The 21,083-nt window shown below is 39.5% G+C and overlaps 1 protein-coding gene across 2 annotated transcripts; it reads left to right on the top strand.

Moving 5' to 3' along the window:
• Positions 1-1,344: 1,344 nt before the first annotated feature.
• On the top strand, positions 1,345-20,863 carry Psma3 (proteasome subunit alpha 3). 2 transcript variants are annotated; one of them, XM_028788656.1, is made up of 11 exons: positions 1,345-1,432; positions 4,533-4,615; positions 9,052-9,175; positions 10,761-10,862; positions 10,935-11,008; positions 13,298-13,370; positions 14,457-14,522; positions 17,121-17,167; positions 19,706-19,773; positions 20,083-20,147; positions 20,697-20,863. In XM_028788656.1, the coding sequence occupies exons 1-11, from the start codon at positions 1,412-1,414 to the stop codon at positions 20,739-20,741; spliced, it is 768 nt and encodes a 255-aa protein (XP_028644489.1). In that variant the 5' UTR covers positions 1,345-1,411; the 3' UTR covers positions 20,742-20,863. The 2 variants fall into 2 exon arrangements, with proteins under 2 accessions (XP_028644489.1, XP_028644497.1); XM_028788664.1 differs by having other exon boundaries at positions 1,398-1,432; positions 9,057-9,175.
• Positions 20,864-21,083: the final 220 nt, after the last annotated feature.

Raw genomic sequence — 21,083 nt, forward strand, 5'->3', positions numbered from 1 at the left:
GTTTCTCTGTATAGCCCGGGCTGTCCTGGAACCCACTCTGTAGACCAGGCTGGCCTCGAACTCAGAAATCCGCCTGCCTCTGCCTCCCGAGTGCTGGGATTAAAGGCGTGCGCCACCACCGCCCGGCTCTCCTCTTTTTCTTATGAAAGACATTACCCAAGCTTAGAGTGATGGACCAGGGCTGTAATTCCAGCTTTTGGTAGGTAGAAGCCGAAGGATTAGGAAATCAATGCTATGTTTGGCCAGCCTAAGATACTTGAGACTGCTTCAACAAAACAACAAACCAAAATAAATCTGATTGATAGTGCAGTTGTAGGGCTTTTTAAATGTGTTTTTGTTGATAATGTTTGTTTTTAGACAGGGCTCTTATATTCCAAGCTGGCCTTGACCTGGAGATCCTCCTGTCCCAGCCTTCCGAGTATCGGGATTATTGACCTACATCACCGTGCTGGAAAGTATTTTTTAGCTATATAAAATAAAAGTCTCCAGATTTTTTTAAAAAATAAAAATGCTTCTGCCATTTTATTTACAATTGGATTTAAAATCCAACCACCACAAGGTCGGGTTCCACGCCCTTTTCTCTGATTTATCTGTTGCCCTCCCTCACATAATTCTTAAAATATTGAGATAGTAACTTGATAATTGCTAGAATCAGCCTGGCAACTGCGTTCCTCAAGACACCGTAGCCTTTCCTAACGCCAAGTTTTGTAACCTTCCTAGTAAGAATGAAGATATTCTAAAGACACACTTATGCTCCTCTTTTTGATAAGACTCCAAGAAACTGGAACTTCTCCAGGAATTACATGCTGGTTGAAGGAAAGTTTGAAGCCTGTCTGGTTCCAGACAGAGGGACAGCTTTCTCTCACACATGATTTCACAGTTCATACATTTTGTCACACCGTGACCTTGCAGGAGAAGCTAAAGTTGAAACTATGATGAAGTAACACACCTTGACCAAGACTGTTTAGTTATGCACAGCAGTTGCTTCTATTTAAACCCAGACGTCATGTTACGACTCTGATGATGAACTTGGCGGAGGAATGGGGGTCACTGGCCCTTTTTGCTCCTTCTGCTACTTTTAAGAATTCTTGACTGTGTGGGCTACGGAGGACAGGTGCCGAAGCCCAGCTCCTTAGGACTATTAGGGACCAGGCTCTGACCTTAGCATTGCCAATACCAGTTTCAGTTGACACAGTACCAACTTCTCTGAGGAACAGCCGCTCTGGCTTCTGCGCACGCGCCCTCTCTTTTCCTACAGTCTTCTTCCTAGTCCACAGAACAAGCCGCAAGAGGAAAGGCTATTGGTGGAGAGCGCAGCCAATGGGCGAGCCTGTTACTAGCCTGCGCAGCGTGCGGCGTAGGAGCGGCGCTTGAGGCCTGGAAGCGTTCGGTGGCCTGCCGGGTCAGAACCATGAGTTCCATTGGCACTGGGGTGAGTTTCTCCGCGCGGTCTTTTCCAGCTCGGCGTTGAAGGCAGTGAGGGAGCCTGGCTGCGGCTAAGAGGGCTGCTGGACCCCCGGCGCTGCGGGAGTCTTGCGGAACGGCGGCCTCTGTCTCGGTGGCCCCGGCTCCTGCGGCGGTTCGGGCCGGTCGTGTCCGCCCCCTCGCAGCGACAGCCCGGGTTGCTGAGTCACTTTCAGCTCATGCTTAAGGAAATTGAAAGTGGAGACTCGCGGGCCTGCCCTAGTGTGAGCGCCCCTGCTCGACCCTGCAGAGGCCTCTGCGAGCCCCTGATGGTCGCAGTGTCTCGGCCGGATCCCCGAGCGGCCGCCGCCCGCCAGTGCAGGTGCTGCGGTGCTGCTGACTCACAGGCCTGCTCGGGTTTCCCTGACAAACTTAGTGGACAGTCCCTGGAAAAACATCAAGACACAACCTAGAAGAAAGGCTCGATCTCATGAATTCTTTGCCTTTCCCCTTTGTTCTGCTTTTCGTGAACAAGCTTATTTTAAGCGAATCTGTAAGCATTTAAAGGGTTATCTGTGGACCTAAGTGCCTCAGATTTTTAAGGAGTATTGAGGGTTTGCGAGTTTGACTTTAATTTGTTGGGGCTAAATACACCCTGTGTGTGCAGTGATTTACCCCACCTTTCCTTTGTCTCCATATAGAACTACTTAACATCTTGACTATTTGCAGTAGAAACAATGAATAATGCGTTTCGTGGTTATCCTTGTTTCCCCCAATATTTTGATGCTCTCCTTTAATCCCAGCACTTGGGAGGCAGAGATAGGAGGATCTCTGAATTCGAGGCCAAACCGGTCTACTTAATGAGTTCCAGAACAAACAGAACTATGTAGAGACCCTGTCTTCAAAACAAAACACACACACACACAAAACCACAAAAAGGTTTGATGTTCAGAATTAAACACACATATTGTGTTTTGAGTTTCTTATGCTTAGAATAATTTAAGTGATTATGAGCTATTAATATTATGTAGTATTTTGGGGATAAGTACTCAATAATATCTCACAGCAAATTGGCTTTGCAGTTGTATTAATATTGTCTTCTGTCAGTGGTCAAACTATGTGGAATATTTTAGTATGAAAATAACACCGAGCTTTAGGAAGTTTCACTATTGAAAGCTTGTTTTCTGGCTCCTGGCTGTCTACTAAGAATTGTAAATACCAGTATTTGCCAGTCATTTCGGGCCATTTGATTTTTTTTTTTTTAAACAACAACCAGTACCGCTGGGCAGTTGGGAAGGCCAACCTAGGGCCTCAAGAGATAGTAGACAAGCCACTGAGCTCCAATCCTGTATTCGATTAAAAAAAATATTGTGGGGTGGGGGGGGTTGAGATAGGGCCATAATATGAAGTCTAGCCTAGCCTAGAACTCTGCATCCTTCTGTGTCATCACGTGAGTGCCGGGACCTATCCTTGTCACTTAGATGTGCAGCAAGAAAGGATGATTTAATTGTGAATTCTGTATGAACAATCTCCTGTTGTCTTCAGCTTAATGAATGGTCCAATTCTGGTTGTTAAAATGAAAGTCCGTTAATTGTCTTTTTTTGTTTTTTTGTTTTTTTACTTTCCAGCAAGAGCAGCCCTTAACAAATGTGTGTTTTCTTACACGGGATTCTTTATGCCCAGGGATTACCCTACACTCTGTGCTGCTAAGTGAGCTGCCTTCCTAGCTCCATGGTTGTTACATTGAATGGCCTCCTAAAGGGTTGTTTCCTTTTCTTTTGTGTGGTCAAAGCCACTATTGTTTGGAATATCTGAGCTCCACACCCACACTTGTCTCTACCTTTGTTTCAGCCTAAAGCCAGAGTGAATTTTCTTTTTTTAACTTCTATGTGTATGTATGTTGCACCACATGTTTGTCTGTTGTCTATCCAAAGCCAGAAGAGGGTGTCAGATCCCCTCGAACTGAAGCTATTGAAGTGGTTGTGAGCCACTATGTGGGTGCTGAGAATTGAACCCAAGTCCTTTGGAAGAGCAGCAAATGTTCTTAACTGCTCAGTGTCTTTCCAGCCAGAGTGATATTTTTAAATGTTGAATTTGGGCCTGTGGAATGCCACCAAGACTTAATTTTAACACCTAAGTTAGGTTTCTGAGATGCTGAGGTTGATTCTTAGGTCCCACAAGGTAAGAAGAGAAGACGGACTCTGGAAGGTTGTCCCCTGACCTCTTGATGTGCACCTTGTGCACACACACAATAAATGTTAAGCAGACACAACACATGAGTTAGATCATACAACCCCTCCATTTCAACACCTCATTACATCAATAATAAAATGTAAACAACTTCCCCAACCTAGTTTGACTCTGGCACGCCTGGAGTTTCTCACCACTTAGAGTGTTAAAGACACCTCTACCTCTGGTCCTTGACACATCTCTACTTGTCACTTTCCAGGAATCTTTCCCATGTCATAGATGACTTGTCCCCATCACTGAGGTTCTGCTGCCCTAGCAGAGTTTCCTTGATGAAGTCATTGGTAGTTACTCTTTTTTTTTTTTTTTTCTTTTTAAAGTATAACTTATTTCATGTATGTGGGTGCACTATTGCTGCCCTGAGACACACCAGAAGAGGGCATTGAATTCCCATTACAGATGGTTGTGAGCCACCATGTGGTTGCTGGGAATTGAACTTAGGACCTCTGCAAGAGCAGTCAGTGCTCTTAACTGCTGAGCCATCTCTACAGCCCAGAAGTTATTCTTGATGTTTCTTTTTATTTCATCATGTTTTGTTCTGGCTTTGATCACATATGTAATGCCTGATTCACATAGGTTTGTGATTCCTGATTTGAAAGTAAAAGAATGGGCTAGAGAGATGGCTCAATGGTGGTTTTAACCCTCCGAGTTCTGGGAAACCAACCCAGGTTCTCTGCAGTAGCAACAGGTGCTCTTAACAACTGAACCATCTAAGGTTGTAGTTTTCCCTGAGCAACTGCAGTAACATTTTTTTATTTGCAAAGCAGTTTCTATTAGGGTATGACACATTCATAGTGTTTGAGCTATTTAGGAAGAAAAATTGTCTAACTGTTGTTGGCAGAAACTTTCGTGTAAACTTACTGTTGTTCTCTTTGTTTTAGTATGACCTGTCAGCCTCTACGTTCTCTCCTGACGGAAGAGTTTTCCAAGTTGAATATGCCATGAAGGCTGTGGAAAACAGTAGGTAAGAAGCACTGTTTTATCTGAAGTGAGTGTTTTACTCAGGCATTATCTTTATTTTGTATGCTTTGGTAATTAGACTTTGTAATGTTGCTTTAGCATAAGCAAATATCATACCCCGAAGTAACCTCAACCTACTTGTAGTCCTCCTCAGAGCTCCTTCTTGAGTAGATCTTCCGTCTACATTTGTGTTCCAGGGTTCAAACAAGTAATCAGACTTGCATTATACACTTTTACCCAGTGAGCTATCCTGTTAGATTATTTTATTTTTTAAAAAACAGTTTTGGTGGTGGTAGCTCACACCTTTAATCCCAGCAACTGGAAGGAAGAGGCAGGTCGATCTCTAACTTTGGAAGCAGTTTGGTCTACTGATGGGGCTACACAGAGAAACCCTGTCTCAAAACAAACAAGCAAACAAACAAACAAACAAAAAACAGCCTTGGATGGCCTGAGGAGACTCACCTGCCTCTAGGGCTAGGATTAAAGATGCATTTTTTTTTCTCCCTATGTAAAATGAATACTGGACTGGAAATGACTTAGTGGTTACGAGTGCTTGCTGCACAGTCCTGAGGACTGTGGTGTAGATCCCAGTACCACTAACAGAATGAGCTCCCAGCAGTTCCAGTGCCCTCCTCTGCTCTCTGTACATTACCCACCCACACATGCACATACATTAACAGATGTCCACACACTTAAATAAAAATCGTTTGCCAGGTGGTGCTGCACACCTTTAGTCCCAACACTTGGAGGCAGAGGCAGGCAGATCTCTCTGAGTTCAAGGTCAGCCTGGTCTTCAGATCGAGTTCCAGGTTAGCCAGGGCTACACAAAGAAATCCTTTCTCAAAAAAACAAAATCAAAAATCTTTTAAAGAAGTGTTTGAGTAAAAGAAAGAACCGATGAGACTGTAGCTCAGTGGGTAGAGTGTTTGTGTAGTGCACACAAAGCTCTGGGGTTGCCCTCTAGCACCCCATGAACTAGATGTGTTTAAACAGTAAATATTGAAGCTAATAATTTTAAGATTATGTTCACATCAAAAGGTGATTAATTTTTTTGTGTGTTTTGGGGTGCATGACGGGAAAGTGCTTTGCCAGTCAGTACAAGTACCTGTTAAATTTAAGAAATACCAAAATAAGTAATTAGCGATATTCAAGTAGGTGCCTGAAAGCACTATACTGGAAATACATATGCTGTGATTCTGTTTTCTGATAGTGTTCTCTTAGGGGTGGAGAGATGGCTCAGTGGTTAAGATTATATTGTTCTTGCAGGGGACTGAGTTTGGGTCCCAGACCTATGTGGCAGCTCAGGAATCTGACCTCCCGGGCCTCCACAGGCACCTGCAGTCTTGCACATGCCCACACAAGTGCATTTATACTTAAAAATTATAATTAAAAAAAAAAAATAAGGCCAGGTGGTGGTGGCGCACACCTTTAATCCCAGCACTTGGGAGACAGAAGCAGGTGGATTTCTGAGTTCGAGACCAGCCTAGTCTACCGAGTGAGTTCCAGGACAGCCAGGGCTACATAGAGAAACCCTGTCTTGAAAAACCAAAAAAAATAAAAAATAAAAAATATGTCTTAGATGGTTATATGAAAAGACAAAGTCTTTTCTTTTTATTCTCATTGAAGAGCCCAACTATGAAAGTTCTTTTATAAGGACTAAGTTGTTAGGCCTAAGATTTATTTATTTATTTATTTTCTGTGTGTTTGCATATGTGCGCAGAAATCAGAGGACAATTTGTGGATTGTTGTTGTTTTTTCTGTTACGGGATCCAAGATGGGTTCTCATGGCTATCCACTTAGTAAACTTTTATACCTTTATTTTATTTTATTTTGCATACTCAAACTGACATAGGACTTCCTGTGTAAAGTTCCTTAAAACTTGTGGTCCTCTGGCTTCAACCTTCTTAATTCTGGAATTATAATTGTGTCATTATGTCTTATATTTTTAAAAATTATTGGGGAATCTAAAAAAATGTTTATTAATTTGTGCAGGTTATAGGTTATACCATTACTTAACATATTAGAAATAAAAGCTGAAAATTTAAATATTAGTTTATAATAGAGAGGTTTACATTGTTTCTGTTGAGATAATAGTTCTGACTTTCCCCAGCCCAGTTCCTTGTATATTTTTGAGGGGTGTTCCTAACCAGACACTTAGGCAGGCAGGAGTTGACAGAAGCCCAAAGGCAGACACTTGAGTTTAACTATTGTTGTATTACTTGCTAATGATGAACATATAATTATTTTGCTTCAGGTTCTTTATTTGTAAAATAGATGTAATAATGCTGTTCTCCAAAGTTATTATAAATTAGCCACTGTGATGTAGTTCACTCGTACAGTACTGACTAGCAGTACTGCCTGGCGTGTGTGGGTCTTACTGTCCTCAGCACCACACAAAGAAAAAAGAGTTTTCCTCAAAAAAAAAGAACAAGTTGACAAGAGAATTTATTGGTCTTAACAACAAATACCTAATGATAAACTGCTTACCTATTTACTGTTTACTGTTATTACTAATAGTATTTATTAAAATGGCTTATAGTTGTAAATAGATAGCTTTATACATAAGTTTTACATGTTTAGGTTCAGCCAGCTGAAGTTAAAAAATACTCAGAAGAGCCAGCCATGGTGGCACACACCTTTAATCCCAGCAGTCAGGAGGAAGAAGTAGGAGGATCTCTGTGAGTTCTAGGCCAGCCCAGTTACAGAGTCAGTTCTAGCACAGCCAGGGCTGCACAGAGAAACCATGTCTCAAAAAAACCAACAAAACAAAAACAAGAACTTAGGAAGGATTCAGAGTGTACTTATGCCCGGTGTTTGATCCCAGCAGTACACACAGAGACACAACAAAGACAAGCAGGACAAGTCCCTGTAGGGCTAGAGATGGACCTTAGTGGTACATGCTGACTATGCAGGAGGCACAGTTCGCAGCACTCAAAGAAAAATGGTAAGTTTGTAAAATTGGTAATAGTTGCATATTAACATTAGTAACAAGTTAATGAAATGAAAATTACAAAGAGGACCAGGGATGTAGCTGAGATTGAGAGCAGCTGCCTAGCATATGCAAAAACCTGGTATGATTTCTAGTGCCTCTTTACATCAGCAAGAAAAAGAAAAATAAACTAAGAAACATATTTTAATCTGAAAGTAACATCATATGGTTTATCCATATTTTACTTGAGATTAGGAGCTGAGTTGTAACAGAACATAGATTTTATTGATTTATATATTTACTAGTAATACATGTTTATTGCAGAATAGATGAACAAAATAAAAATACTTAGATTAGTTTTAGTTTGGTAGCTGTATCTTTTCTTTGCATGTGTTATGTACCCTTTTGTTTGCCTGCTCGTTCATTTTTGGTTTCTGAGACAAGGTTTCTCTATCTAACAGCCCTGGCTGTCTGGGAACTCAGAGTTCCAGATTGGCCTTACATTCATAAACATCCTCCTGCTTCTGCCTCCCGAGTGCTAGGAATAAAGAGATAAATAAAGGTGAGCGCCACTACAGCCGGCGGGTGCTCTCTCTTAAAAATCTGGGCCTGGTGTGGCAGACACCTTTAGTCCCAGCACTTGAGAGAGGCAGGCAATGGCAGGTTGTTGTGAGTTCCAGGCCAGCCAAGGGCTACATAGTAAGACTTTCTCTTTGTTGCTGTTGTTTGAGACAGGGTGCCACCACACCTGGCTTCTAGTTTTTAAGTATTTTAAAGTGGGCCAATAAGATGATTCCCTCTTTGGGGCACCTACCACCATCCTGGTGACCTGAATTTGATCCCTGAGATCCACTTGGTGAAAGGAGAAAAGTAACTCCCTCCACGTGTCCTCTGTCCTCTGCATATGACTCTGAGAGCACACACATGCAGGTACACACAGAAAATAAGTAAATCCAATAAAGTGCTGCCAAGTTTAACAACAACAAAATACTTGTTTAAAAATATTTTACATGCTTTAAATATTTATTTTGTTTATTGTTAAGATAAGGTCCCCTGTATCTTAGGTTGTCAACTCACTGTGTAGCAGAGGATGACTTTGAACTTCTAATCTTGCCTCTAGTGCTAGGATTGTAGGTGTGTACCACTATGCCTAGTTTCTGTGTAGTACTGGACAAACACTACCAATTAAGCTGTCATCTCAGTCCTAAATCAGCCTTGAGACAAAGTCTCTTGTAGCCCAGGTTGCCTCCAACTTCCCAGGTACTCCTTGTGACCTTGAACTTTTGATGCTCTGGCCTCCATCTCCCAGGTGCTGGGATTACAAGTGTGCTCACAGCTTTGTGTATTTGTTATATGGGGCTGGGGACTGAGTGTACCATGCTTTCAATCTGGGCCATCTATCATCTGAACTGTAGTCAACCCTTTCACACACACACACACATACACACACATATATATAAAATCTTACTAAGTTTCTTCTATTTCAGCTAAAAAAATTCTTCTTGTTTCAGTACAGCTATTGGGATCAGATGTAAAGACGGTGTTGTATTTGGAGTAGAAAAACTAGTCCTTTCTAAACTTTATGAAGAAGGCTCCAATAAACGTCTTTTTAATGTTGATCGACATGTTGGAATGGTGAGGTCACACTTTAAAAATGTTCATCTTTGTTTTTTTCAATTTCTTTTGATATAACCAAAATATATTAAATTCTGTTTTATGAGTTCATTTGTTTACTATTAAGGCAGTAATACATGATTGAGCAGCCACAATAATATTAAGTTTTTTATTGTGTTTTGATCAACTCAATGTCTAAAACAATTTCATAACCTTACTGGTGGCAAGAAAACACAAGTTGTTTTAAAGATGAGAGGGTGAAGGATGTGGAGGATGCAGAAATGAGATCTTAACAGCATAGATCACCAGGGGATGATAAGTATTTGGTGGCAAAGGATGTTAATTTAAGCTTTTTGTATCCATCATGGGGTTGTCACTAGTGTCATCAGAACACTTTGTAGTAAGGTCTGGGGAGAAGAAATGATGTAAAGTAAAAGGGCGAATGAACATGAGCAGCTTTTTAGACATCTCTGCTAAGTCCTGCAGCTGCTGCATAAGCGCACGTGTAAGCCAGACCATAAATGGACTCCTGGTGTGCACTGAAGGTATCGTGTGTAGATGATGCTTTATTCCTTAGGAACTACCATAATAAAAACATTCTCAACTGTCTTCACTCTGCTTTCTGAATGGGAAGAAAACAGCTTGTGTGCTAGGTGTTACGGATATGGGCTTGTCACATAATTTAGATCATTTAATCCTGACCATTACGTTTTTTACAGATGAGCTAACTAACAGATGCTAAGGAAAAGTTGGATTCAAACTTAGTTTCAGTGTTACTCCAGAGCCTGTTACAAAGTAATATTCAGTGGTAGTTTTATTTCTAAGAGAGAGATGGTGCTATACATAAAAGAATTGATAGTAGCCAGTAAGCCTTAAGGCTTTTTTTCCCTTCATAAGGATTTTCCCAATCATTTCCTGTCCTGAACAGATTTACTCCTTGTGCTTATGATGCTCTGATGAGACTTGTCAAAAGAAAACTAGTAGAAGGCAGTTATGTAGTCTTTTACAATGGGCACTTGAGGGAGAGAAAAGTTTTGATCCTATGCTAGATGCTCAAATTTATCCTTTTTCTTATATAAAGCTATCAAGCTGTTGGTGCTCTTTGGGGGGTGGGGGGGCTGGTTTTTCGAGACAGGGTTTCTCTGTGTAGCCCTGGCTGTCCTGGAACTCACTCTGTAGACCAGGCTGGCCTCGAGCTCAGAAATCCGCCTGCCTCTGCCTCCCAAGTGCTGGGATTAAAGATGTGTGCCACCACTGTCTGGCGGCATTCTTCATTCTTAGAAATTGGTTGGGCCTGGTAGCTCAGGCCTGGTATGCCAGTTACTCAGGCGGTTGAGGAGGTTGAGTTACTCAGGAGGTTGAGCCCAGGTTCAAGGCTCACCTAAGTTATGCAGAATTTGGCAAAATGTTAACCGCTGAAAGGGGTAGAGAAAGTTAAGGCCTACTTTCTTCTTTCTATACTTGTTATCAAAATGCCTTTTAAAGACTGTTTATCAAAGATAGTATTTGATACTTAATTTTAAAAACTATTTGATAAGCTAATAATAAACTGTTTGCCTTTGGTGTGTTACAGGAGTGTATGTTAAATTGGTACTTTTTCCTCCAGGCAGTTGCAGGTTTGTTGGCAGATGCTCGTTCATTAGCAGACATAGCAAGAGAAGAAGCGTCCAACTTTAGGTCTAACTTTGGCTATAACATTCCTCTAAAAGTAAGTTGACAAATATGTGATAAACGTTTTGAACACTAATGGAAATGTACTAATAAAGTCTTTTCCTCCCAGCATCTCGCAGACAGAGTGGCCATGTATGTACACGCTTACACACTCTACAGTGCTGTTAGACCTTTTGGCTGCAGGTATGAAATTTTGTGAAACCTTTAAATCATATTTATATAGCAGTTCCTTTTCTCCATGAATTAAACTTTTATTAAAAATGTCTGTCCTTGCCGGGCAGTGGTGGCACACGCCTTTAGTCCCAGCACTTGAAAGGCAGAGGCAGGTGGATTTCTGAGTTCGAGGCCAGCCTGATCTACAGAGTGAGTTCCAGGACAGCCAGGGCTACACAGAGAAACCCTGTCTCGAAAAACCAAAAAAAATGTCTGTCCTACTGCTGTGCTGGGGCTGGCGATCCAAGCTCAGGTCATCAGGCTTGTACAGCAAGTGCTTTGCTAACTGAGACATCGATCCAGTTCCCCAGATTAGCCTCTTAGACATAGTGAAATACAAATTCTCACCAAGAAGTAGTAGGCAACCTTAAAAGTATACATAAAAGCTAGGTGTGATGTTACATGCTTGTGATCCCAGTCCTCAGGAGGCTGAGGCAAGAGGATTGGCACAACTTCAAGGTCAGTGTGGACTACATAGTGAGTTCAAAGCTAGACAATCTAGAGACATTGCCTCAAAACAAACAAAAAAAACCATAAAAACTAGTGGAATAGTAAAAGGAATTATAGTGGTCTTAAAGTCAGGAGGAAACTTGTAGTTATCATTTTAATCTGATTAAAATTCATTTAAATACCTAACTAAATTTCTATTGCTAAAATGAAGTGTTAGCTAGAGAAAGAGGGGATTCAGTTATAGCAAGAAGTGTAGTGGGTGTTATAACATTGTTATAAGGGTTCTTGGGAGAACTGTTAGGACTATATTTGAAATGAAGACATTATTGGTTGGAGCTGTAACTCAGTAGAGTGCTTCCTACCTAACAGCTCATGAGCTAGGCATGCTGTGTCTGTAATCTGGGTATTCAGGAGGTATCAGTGGGAAGATCAGAAGTTATTCTTAGCTACATAGTTTAAGGCCAACCAGGGATATGAAAGACTGACACTAAGTGAAGAAAACAAGTCTTAGTTGGCTGTGTTTTATCACAGCCAAATATCTCTATGTAGCTGTGGTTCTGCCTTTTAAGTTGTCTATCAGCCATATTTAAATACAGAAATGACAGATTTATTGAAAACATGAATTTTCAATCATTAACAGTGTTAGAACCAATGGGACATTTGTTAAATTAAATTACTCTAATTACTCTTGGAACCTCTCTTTTGACTTCATATATTGTCTTTCATTGTAACTGAGTTCCACATTCGTCAGCTCCTTTCTATGAATAAAGGGTTTTCTGAGCATATACAGTAATTATCAGTTCTTAAGGTAGGACACACATGTCACACTGATGAAACAAACCTTAGAAATAAAACGATAGGATCCCGGCATTGGTACAGAATATGGTGGGACAGCAATTAAGGTGTGGTCTGTTTCTGGAAAGGTGACAAGGAAAGATGCTTGAAATATTGGGGGAATGGGTAAAGACTGTTCTGTGCTGGTGTGAAACCCAGGCACTTAGGGAGTGCGGAGTAGTAGAAAGGAATGTGGAGACGATACTGCAGATGTGCCAAGAGGTCAGAGTTAACAACTCCAAAAGGACATGTGGAAGGGTTTTTAAATGATAGTCATTTATATACATACATACATACATACATACATACACACACACAGATATTTTCTGAGAGAGGAATCAGGTTGGACGGGAAAAAGCTGGGTACTGATTGGGATTGTTGGCTCCTAAGATGATCCACATGATATGATAGGCTAAAATAAGGCTGGCTCAGTTTTCTTTTCCTTTTTTTTTTTTTTTAATTTAATTTTTTTTTTTTTAGGCTCACTTTTCTAAAGTAAAAGAAATAGTTTCAGAAAATTGGTAATTCATGATCATTTAACAACCTAGTTTTAATTTGTTGAACATATAAAGATGAGCCATTTCTGACCATTGCAGAAAAATGACTAGAGGAATACTGGAGAATCAAACATAGGGTGCTTTTTCAGCAGAAATTGTCTTGGCCGTTTATTGTGCAGTGATTTGCTCATCGTGCCTTTTCATTGTTTTCTCATTACCTGTCTGTAATTCTTTTGCTACATTTTTGACATTGCAGAATAAAGTTTCAAAAAAGGTTGACAAAGTAAACAAGTCCCACGGATTCTGAATACTGTAGTTTCATAGTTTAGCAGTTTTTATTATAGCTGTTTTTCAAAAAGAACGTACTGTAAGTAATGTTAGCAATGTATCTGAGGGAATCTACTTGCAGATTCATCACATTGGTCTTCTGTACAAACGGTACTGAGCACTGTGTTCTAAACTCCTTGTTTTTATGCAGTTTCATGTTGGGGTCTTACAGTGCCACTGACGGTGCACAGCTCTATATGATCGACCCATCTGGTGTTTCATATGTGAGTACGTTTTTTTAAGTTATTTAATTTTTTTATAGTTAAATGGTATTGTCAGTTATCTCACTTGGATTATATAGACTTTTATTTAAGCTCTGTTAAAGTTAGGCATAGTGATAGACCAGAAGTCCCAGCTTCTGGACTGAGGGGAAAAGGAGGCAAGAGGAGTACAAATTCAAGGCCAGCCTTGGCTGTCACAAAAAGATCTTGACAGCTTATTGAAGACTGAAACACCTAGGGAGAGTCTAATAGTTAGATACTTGCCTACCACATGCGAGGCCTTGGCTTCAATCCACAGCATTTTAAAAATAAATAAAACCCTAACTTATTTAAGGAAAATAGTTTTTTTATTAACAAACATATGTTATGAAGCAGAGAAAACTTAGGACTGACTTTTAGAATGCTCTTTATAAGAACTACCTAGTGAACACAGTATTTTGATTATGTGTGTGATTGTCTCATCATTGTGTTATATCTTAATATGAATATATGGTAAGATATGATGCTCAGTGGTAGAGTAGTTGCCTGGGATTTGCAAGGCCATCAGTTGGAAATCTAGCGTGGGAGTGGGGGCAAAACCTAAATTTTTTTAAGTTAGATTTATTCATTTTTTTGTGTGTTTGTATGTATATGTTCTGTCTGCATGCATGTGTACCTTGTGTGTGCTTGGTGCCTGCAAAGGTTAGAAGATGACATTGGATCCCCTGGAACTAGAATTACAGATGTTCATAAACAACCATTTAGGTGCTAGGATTTCAATATGGATCTTCTGCAAGAGCACCAAGTGCTCCTAACCATTGAGCCACCTCTCCAACCATGACCTAGATTCTTCTAGAACTAGGTTTGATATTTCAAGCTCCTTATGTTCATGTGAATGTACCTGGCTATTTTTTAATTTGCTGGGGACTTGTTTGTTTTTTGAGACAAGGTTCTCACCATGTAGTCTTGGCTGGCCTCCAAATCACAGAGATCTACCTGGCTCTTGGTTTCAAGTACACCACAACCAGCAAATCAAAAACTAAATAGTAACTTTTAATGTCAGAAAATATGTACTAATTGACTTTTTTTCTTCCTTTCCTTTTTAAACAGGGTTACTGGGGCTGTGCCATTGGCAAAGCCAGGCAAGCTGCAAAGACAGAAATAGAAAAGCTTCAGGTAAAGTATATTTTGAATGCTGGGTTTTGCTAGAAGTGGAATTTACAAATCTTCGTCCAACTGTATAATGCAGCCTAATGTTTAGAGAAGTTTGTGAAGCCAATTGGTTAGATAGAGAACATGGCAACAACCTACCTATGACTTGTATCTTGTATCACTGTATGGTTTTGATGCTTCTGTAAAGCCTCCAGGAAAAAAATATATGACAACTATAAAGATTTATTTTGTGTGTATGAGGGTTTTGCCTGTGTTCACGTCTGTATACCACATATGTGTCTAATATCCAAAGGGGCCTGAAGAAAGTATCAGCTTCCCTAGCAATAGTTTGCGATGGTTCTAAGCCATCTTGTAAATGCTGCAAACTGAACCTGGTCCCTCTGCAAGAATATCAAGTACAATTAACCTTTGAGCCATCTGTCCAGCTCCCCAAACAGCTTTATTTTTGTGTGTGTGTGTGTGTGTATACACAAAAATTTAAGTCCATTCTAGATCAACTGCAGTAAAGGTTTTGTTTTCTTTTACGTCTTGTCTTTGGACACAGCTTTTTTTGTTTTGTTTTGTTTTGTTTTGGAGACAGGGTTTCTCTGTGTAGCCCTGGCCGTCCTGGAACTCACTCTGGAGACCAGGCTGGCCTTGAACTCAGAAACTCACCTGCCTCTGCCTCCCAAGTGCTGGAATTAAAGGCGTGCGCCATCACTGCCCAGCTTGGACACAGCTTTTAATCTTAAAAACACTAGTGTCTGTTCAAGTGCTTTGTCTTTACTTTGTGCATAGAGAAAGTGTGAAGTTTAAAACTACCCACTTTAAATGTAGCTTGATGGTGCACCCCTGTAATTCTGGGATTCAGAAGGCTGAGGCAGGAGGATTGCTGCAAGTTTAGAAGCCAGTCTGGACTATACAGTGAGATCTTATTTTAGATTAAAACTACCCACTTTCTACTCTCTATGAGCCAGATGTTCAGCTATTAGTAATGAAAATATTTTATTTAAAACCTGGTTTTTCCAAATATTTTGACTATTGTCTGCTTTTGTTATGTGAACTTTCAAAGGTTATATTTTAATTATATGCATGGGAATGTACACTTGAGAATGCAGTTGCCCACAGAAGCCAGAGGAAGGTATTCCCTGCCGTCCTGGAGCTGAAATTACAGAACACTGGCCGTTAGCTTCCTGACATGGATGCTTCTCCTAAAACAGAAAACAAACATTAATGAATCTCTTTGGAAGACAACATATTTAAATCTCACAACTCAAACCACTATGAGTATTATAATCTTTCCTCACATTAGTATCTGAAAAATAAAAAACAGATTTCCTAAAATGCTATTTTAAACCTGTCATTAAAGCTCCAACTGTACCCTAGCGCGTCCGCCTCCTCAGTGCTGAGTTCCCAGCTGTGCCGTCACACTAGCCAGTTTCTTCTAATGGCTGTAGTATCCAAACAACTCAGCTGGACACTTATGTAGGTTTTTCTCCTGATTTCTAATTGTCCATTTATGGAATAATTAATGATTTCTATTGTAAAAACTTTTTTGTTTTTTGGGTTTTTTTTTTTTTTTTTGAGACAGGCCTTACTATATAATCCTGGCTGGGAAATAAGCTTTTATTTTCCCTATTTTTTTTTTTTTTTAAATTTCGTTGTTTAACTTTGTGTGTGCATATGCATGAGCACATTTGCCACGGTGTGCTCCTGGAAGTACCAGGGATGGTGGTATATGCCACTGTCCATTGAACCATCTCACCTGCCTTTGGCAGCTTACTTGTTTTTCCTTCTTTCTTTTTCCTACTTTTGCTTTGTACTTTTATCTCCCATGAAATATAATTCCTGTAATGAATGTGTATATGTATATAATATAAAATATTCTTTGCTTAGTTTTACTGTTAAAAAATACTGTTTTATATGGACATGCGTTTAATCCCAGCACATTGGAGGCAGAAGCGAATGGTTTTCTATTAAGTTTGAGGCCAGCCAGGGAATACATAGTGAGACTCTCAAATTTTGTTACTGTGTGTGTGTGTGTGTGTGTGTGTGTATGATCTAGTTTTGTGGATACATGCATACAATGGCTTATGAGTAGAGGTCAGAAGATAGCTCACCATATGGGTCCTGCTTTGTGGCATTTGCCATTACCTGCTCAGCCATCTCGTCAGCCTTTAATTGTTGTTAACTTAAAAGGTGTCCCTGAAGCTGCAGAGATGGCTCAGTGGTTAAGGACACTCACTATTCTTGCAGAGGACCTGGTTTCAGTTCATAGCATCTACCTGTCAGTTCATTACCACCTATATAATTAATTGAAGTAAGGTATTGTCAATTGCTAAAATAAAAGAACACTGGTGATTAATACTAACTTACGGAAATAGTTAAGCAAATAGGAACTTAACATAGTTCTTCCTTTCTTCCTTCCTTTTTTTTTTTTTTTTTTTTTTTTTTGAGCCAGGGTCTATATGTACCCTTGGCTGTCCTAGAACTTGCTGTGTTGACCAGGCTGGCCTCAAATTCTCGAGACCTGTCTGTCTCTTAGGTGCTGCAATTAAAGATGTGTATCACCACTCTTGGTCTGTACATGACACAAAATTAATTAGTATGCTTTTCTTATAGATGAAGGAAATGACTTGCCGTGATGTAGTTAAAGAAGTTGCAAAAATGTAAGTTGAGATTTTATCAGCTGTCCACAAGAAAAACTTTACTTGAGATTTTATCTGCTATCCACAAGAAAAACCTTACATGACCTAATCTCTATATAAACTCTTAAGAGGCTATTGTATGTGAAAATTTTCTTTTTGTGTATGGGGTGTGTGTACCACGAATTCAGGTCTTTAAATATGTTAAGCATATGCATGTACTATCACTTAGATACACCTTTAGCCTGAATATATTCAAGTTACATCTTTATTTTATTTAGAAATAGAAGTTTCAAAATACAGCCCTAGAAACCAAAAGAAGATCCATCTGCCTGCTTCTACCTCTGCTGGGATTAAAAGCATATGCTCCCATGATGGGAAATTTAACATCTTCTCAAAGAGAGGAAGAGAACAAACACAGTAGACATTTAGAAACTATGTTTGAATGCTTACAGGGGTGGAGAAATGGCTAAGTGGTCAAGAGCACTTGTTCTTGCAGGAGACCTGGGATTATTCTTCTTCTGACCTAAGGGCAACAAGCGCGAGCGCATGCACACGCAAAGCATTCATACACATAAAAGTAAATAAATCCCAAAAAAGTTTCTTACGCAATTGCTTAAACACTGTGTCTATGTGTTGTTAGAATTGCGCATGGGCCTCACACACGCTCTGTTCTGACATCAAGCTGTACACTTAGCTTCATTAACGTATCTTGTAGGTTTATAGCTATTTCTTTATGTGATTTATGAAGCTGGCTGATATTTTAGTCATTTCTGATTTATCATCACATTTGATGTATAAGTTCTTTTAACAAAACCTCTTAAACAGCTTGAGGCTTTCCATTACAGGTAGATGGTGAGTCCAGTGTATTAATTTGTCAGGAGCAGTAGTGTAGGCCAGTCGCAGCATTCAGGAGGCAGAGGCAGGAGGATCTCTATGAGTTCTAGGCGAGTCTACAGAGCAATTTCCAAGGCAGCCAGGACTACACGAGAAACCCCTGTCTCAAAAAGTCAACAAAAAACAAACAAAAAAAGTAATAATAAATTTAGATCAAAGAATGTAGACACTGTTAAAACATTTTTAAAGATTTTTTTTTTTTTTTAATGTATGTGAGTACACTGTTGCTGTCCTCAGACACATTAGAAGAGGGCTTTGGATCCCATTACAGATGGTTGTGAGCCACCATGTGGTTGCTGGGGATTGAACTTAGGAATGCTGGAAGAACAGTCTGTGCTCCTAACTGCTGAGCCATCTCTCCAGCCCAACACTTGCTGTTAAAATATTGTGTAGAGTACTCACTTTCTAGCTGCCTTTTCAGGTAAACTACATGAACAAACTTACTACTTATGCAATAGTATCTTTCAGGATTTACATTTAATAATACTAACAAGGGGGGGAAATCTAGGTTCTATTATACTAATAAAAGATGGTACTTAACAATCTCTCACAGAGGGATTTTGTTTCTTACTATTTCCATTCTTGCCAAGACTCATTTCTCTTCATTTACCTTCTGTTATGAAGCAGTCTTCCTTTTTTAAATCAGCTAAGAACCATATTACATGGGAAAGTGAAAGTAATTCCTTAAAATAGTTTGAGTATGGTACAACCCAGGGTCTGTTGTTGAAGCAGTCTTTGAAGTTCCTGTTGGAAGTCAGCTCTTTGGCACCTCTCATTCATTTGTGATTGGTGGTACTTGTTCCTCTTCAGAAAGCCATCTTTTCATCCTGTAACTAAGGTACTCTGTTGTATTATATGGCAAGGCTTTAGCAGAGCCTCTAAAAGTAAGGAAGGAAATGGAAAGCTTTGTTTTTCTATCACAGGGAGGTTTTTGTCATTTTGAGGACAGCCTCAAATTCAGGATCCTCCTGTCTTAACCTCCTGGGATTATAGGCAGGAGCCATTGCTGCCAGCTGAACCTCAGCTGTTTACTGTTACTATGACTGGTTATGTGCCTACTTGTTTGTAATGTATTATACCCTAAGAACCATTATGAGTGGCATTTAAACAATCGGGACAGATGGTTTAAATTATTAGTTAGCTTCTGAAATATTTGTTTATAAATAGAAAAACGTGGCACAGTTCCTGATGGTCTTTCTAATTTGAACCTGTTTTCTTTCTGAGACGTCTTTTATTTGAAGCTCTAAAACCAAAGAAACAACTTGAGAAATATATCAGTATTTGTAGAGAGTGTCTCAATTCCTGTGTAATTTGACATTTTAAGAAAAAAAAAAACCTTTTATTTTTTATGTCTAAGTAGTTTGCTTGCATGTACCAAGTCTGTATGTGGTACCTGAAGAGACTGGAGAGGGTTTTGGATTGCAGGGGGACAGATTAGAGATGGGTTCTAAGTCAACATTGTCTGTGCTGAGAATCAAGCCCAAGTGATCTTACAACTGAGTCGTCTCCTCCAGCTCCTAGTTTGTCTTTTCTATTGTTGAACTAGACTAGAGAGTGTATCATTTTATAAATAATACTAGGCACACAATGTCTACTTTATATTCACTGTTTATAGAACTTGTGTTTGGATTTGACCAATTTTGTGTTAATTCTTTTCTGTTTTAGCATTTACATAGTACATGATGAAGTTAAGGATAAAGCCTTTGAACTAGAGCTCAGCTGGGTTGGTGAATGTAAGTCACATTTGTACATTTATTCGAGAATTTATTTGCACTTTAAGACAAGTTAATGAAAGAATCCTATGCAATAACTGACTGATGTTGTGAATAGTTCTCATTCAAATATCTACATGATGTTTTATCTCCTTATCAAGATTTATAAGTCAAACTTACTGTTATTTTTGAGTAAGCTCACCTTGTGAATAATGATTATTTGGGGGGAGAAAACAACAGAAAATGAACCCTACCTACTTGTAGATTAGCGAGAGTTCACAGTACTACAAATTAAAATCCTCATTTTTAATATATGGTTTGATTTTATAGTAACTAAAGGAAGACATGAAATTGTCCCCAAAGACATAAGGGAAGAAGCAGAGAAATATGCCAAGGTAAGCAACAACATAAACATTGTTCTAAACAGTACCATGGACTGAGTCATAAAGTTATTTGGGTTGATATTTGTTTGAACTAAGGGTAAACTGTTTTTTAGGTTATCTCTGGTAGGGGTAGATTTGTCCTAGCTCTAAACTTTTATTTTTATTTTTTGTTGTTGGTGTTTTGTCACTTTTTAAAAAGGAGTTGTCTGCTTGAAAATTTCAGGGTTGCTTGGCATGGTGGTGCACACCTGTATTCACAGCAATAGGGAGCCAGAGGCAGGAGCATCTCTCAGTTCAAGGCCAGCCTGGTCCACAGAGCAAGTTCTAGGTCAGACAGGGCAAAAGAAACTCTAAAACCCAAAAAGAAAAAAACGACAATTCCAGGTTTTTCCCTCTGGGACATTTAATGCTTTTATCCATAAGCCAAGATAGACTTACTGGGTTATCTTTAAATGTGGTACTTTTCAGGTATAAATAATTTGTAATTACAGATGTTTAAAGTGAAGGTTCCATAGGATATATCAAGATGAAAAACTTAAAAACACTTCTTTCTTTTAACAGGAATCTTTGAAGGAAGAAGATGAATCAGATGATGACAATATGTAACATTTTCTTCACCATCCGCTGGTTTACATTTCTGTGACAGTTGCATATGGCTAGCACCATGGATTATATATACCCATTGACTAATTTTCATTAAATTTTGTCTTATAAACATTGTTGGGTAATTGAAGATATCTGTGTGATATTAAAATGTAGATTCATGTTTGATTAAAAATTCTTAGAGCTGGGCCTGGAGAGATGGCTCAGCAATTAAGAGCTGCTCTTCCAAGGGACATAGGTTCAATTCCCAGCACCCACATGGCAGCTCACACCTGTCTGTAACTCCAGTTCCAGGCCTCTGACACCTACAAACAGAGGTATATGCAGGCAAAACACCAATGAATA

This window comes from Grammomys surdaster, unplaced genomic scaffold (genome assembly GCF_004785775.1).
Source record: "Grammomys surdaster isolate TR1022 unplaced genomic scaffold, NIH_TR_1.0 127, whole genome shotgun sequence".
Lineage (NCBI taxonomy): Eukaryota > Metazoa > Chordata > Mammalia > Rodentia > Muridae > Grammomys > Grammomys surdaster.

Coding starts and splice junctions, on each gene's coding strand:
- Psma3 (XM_028788656.1), top strand. CDS start 1,412: ATGAGTTCCATTGGCACTGGG. Junction 14,523..17,120: donor CAGAAATAGAAAAGCTTCAG/GTAAAGTATATT, acceptor CTTTTCTTATAG/ATGAAGGAAATGACTTGCCG. Junction 17,168..19,705: donor GTTAAAGAAGTTGCAAAAAT/GTAAGTTGAGAT, acceptor TTTCTGTTTTAG/CATTTACATAGTACATGATG.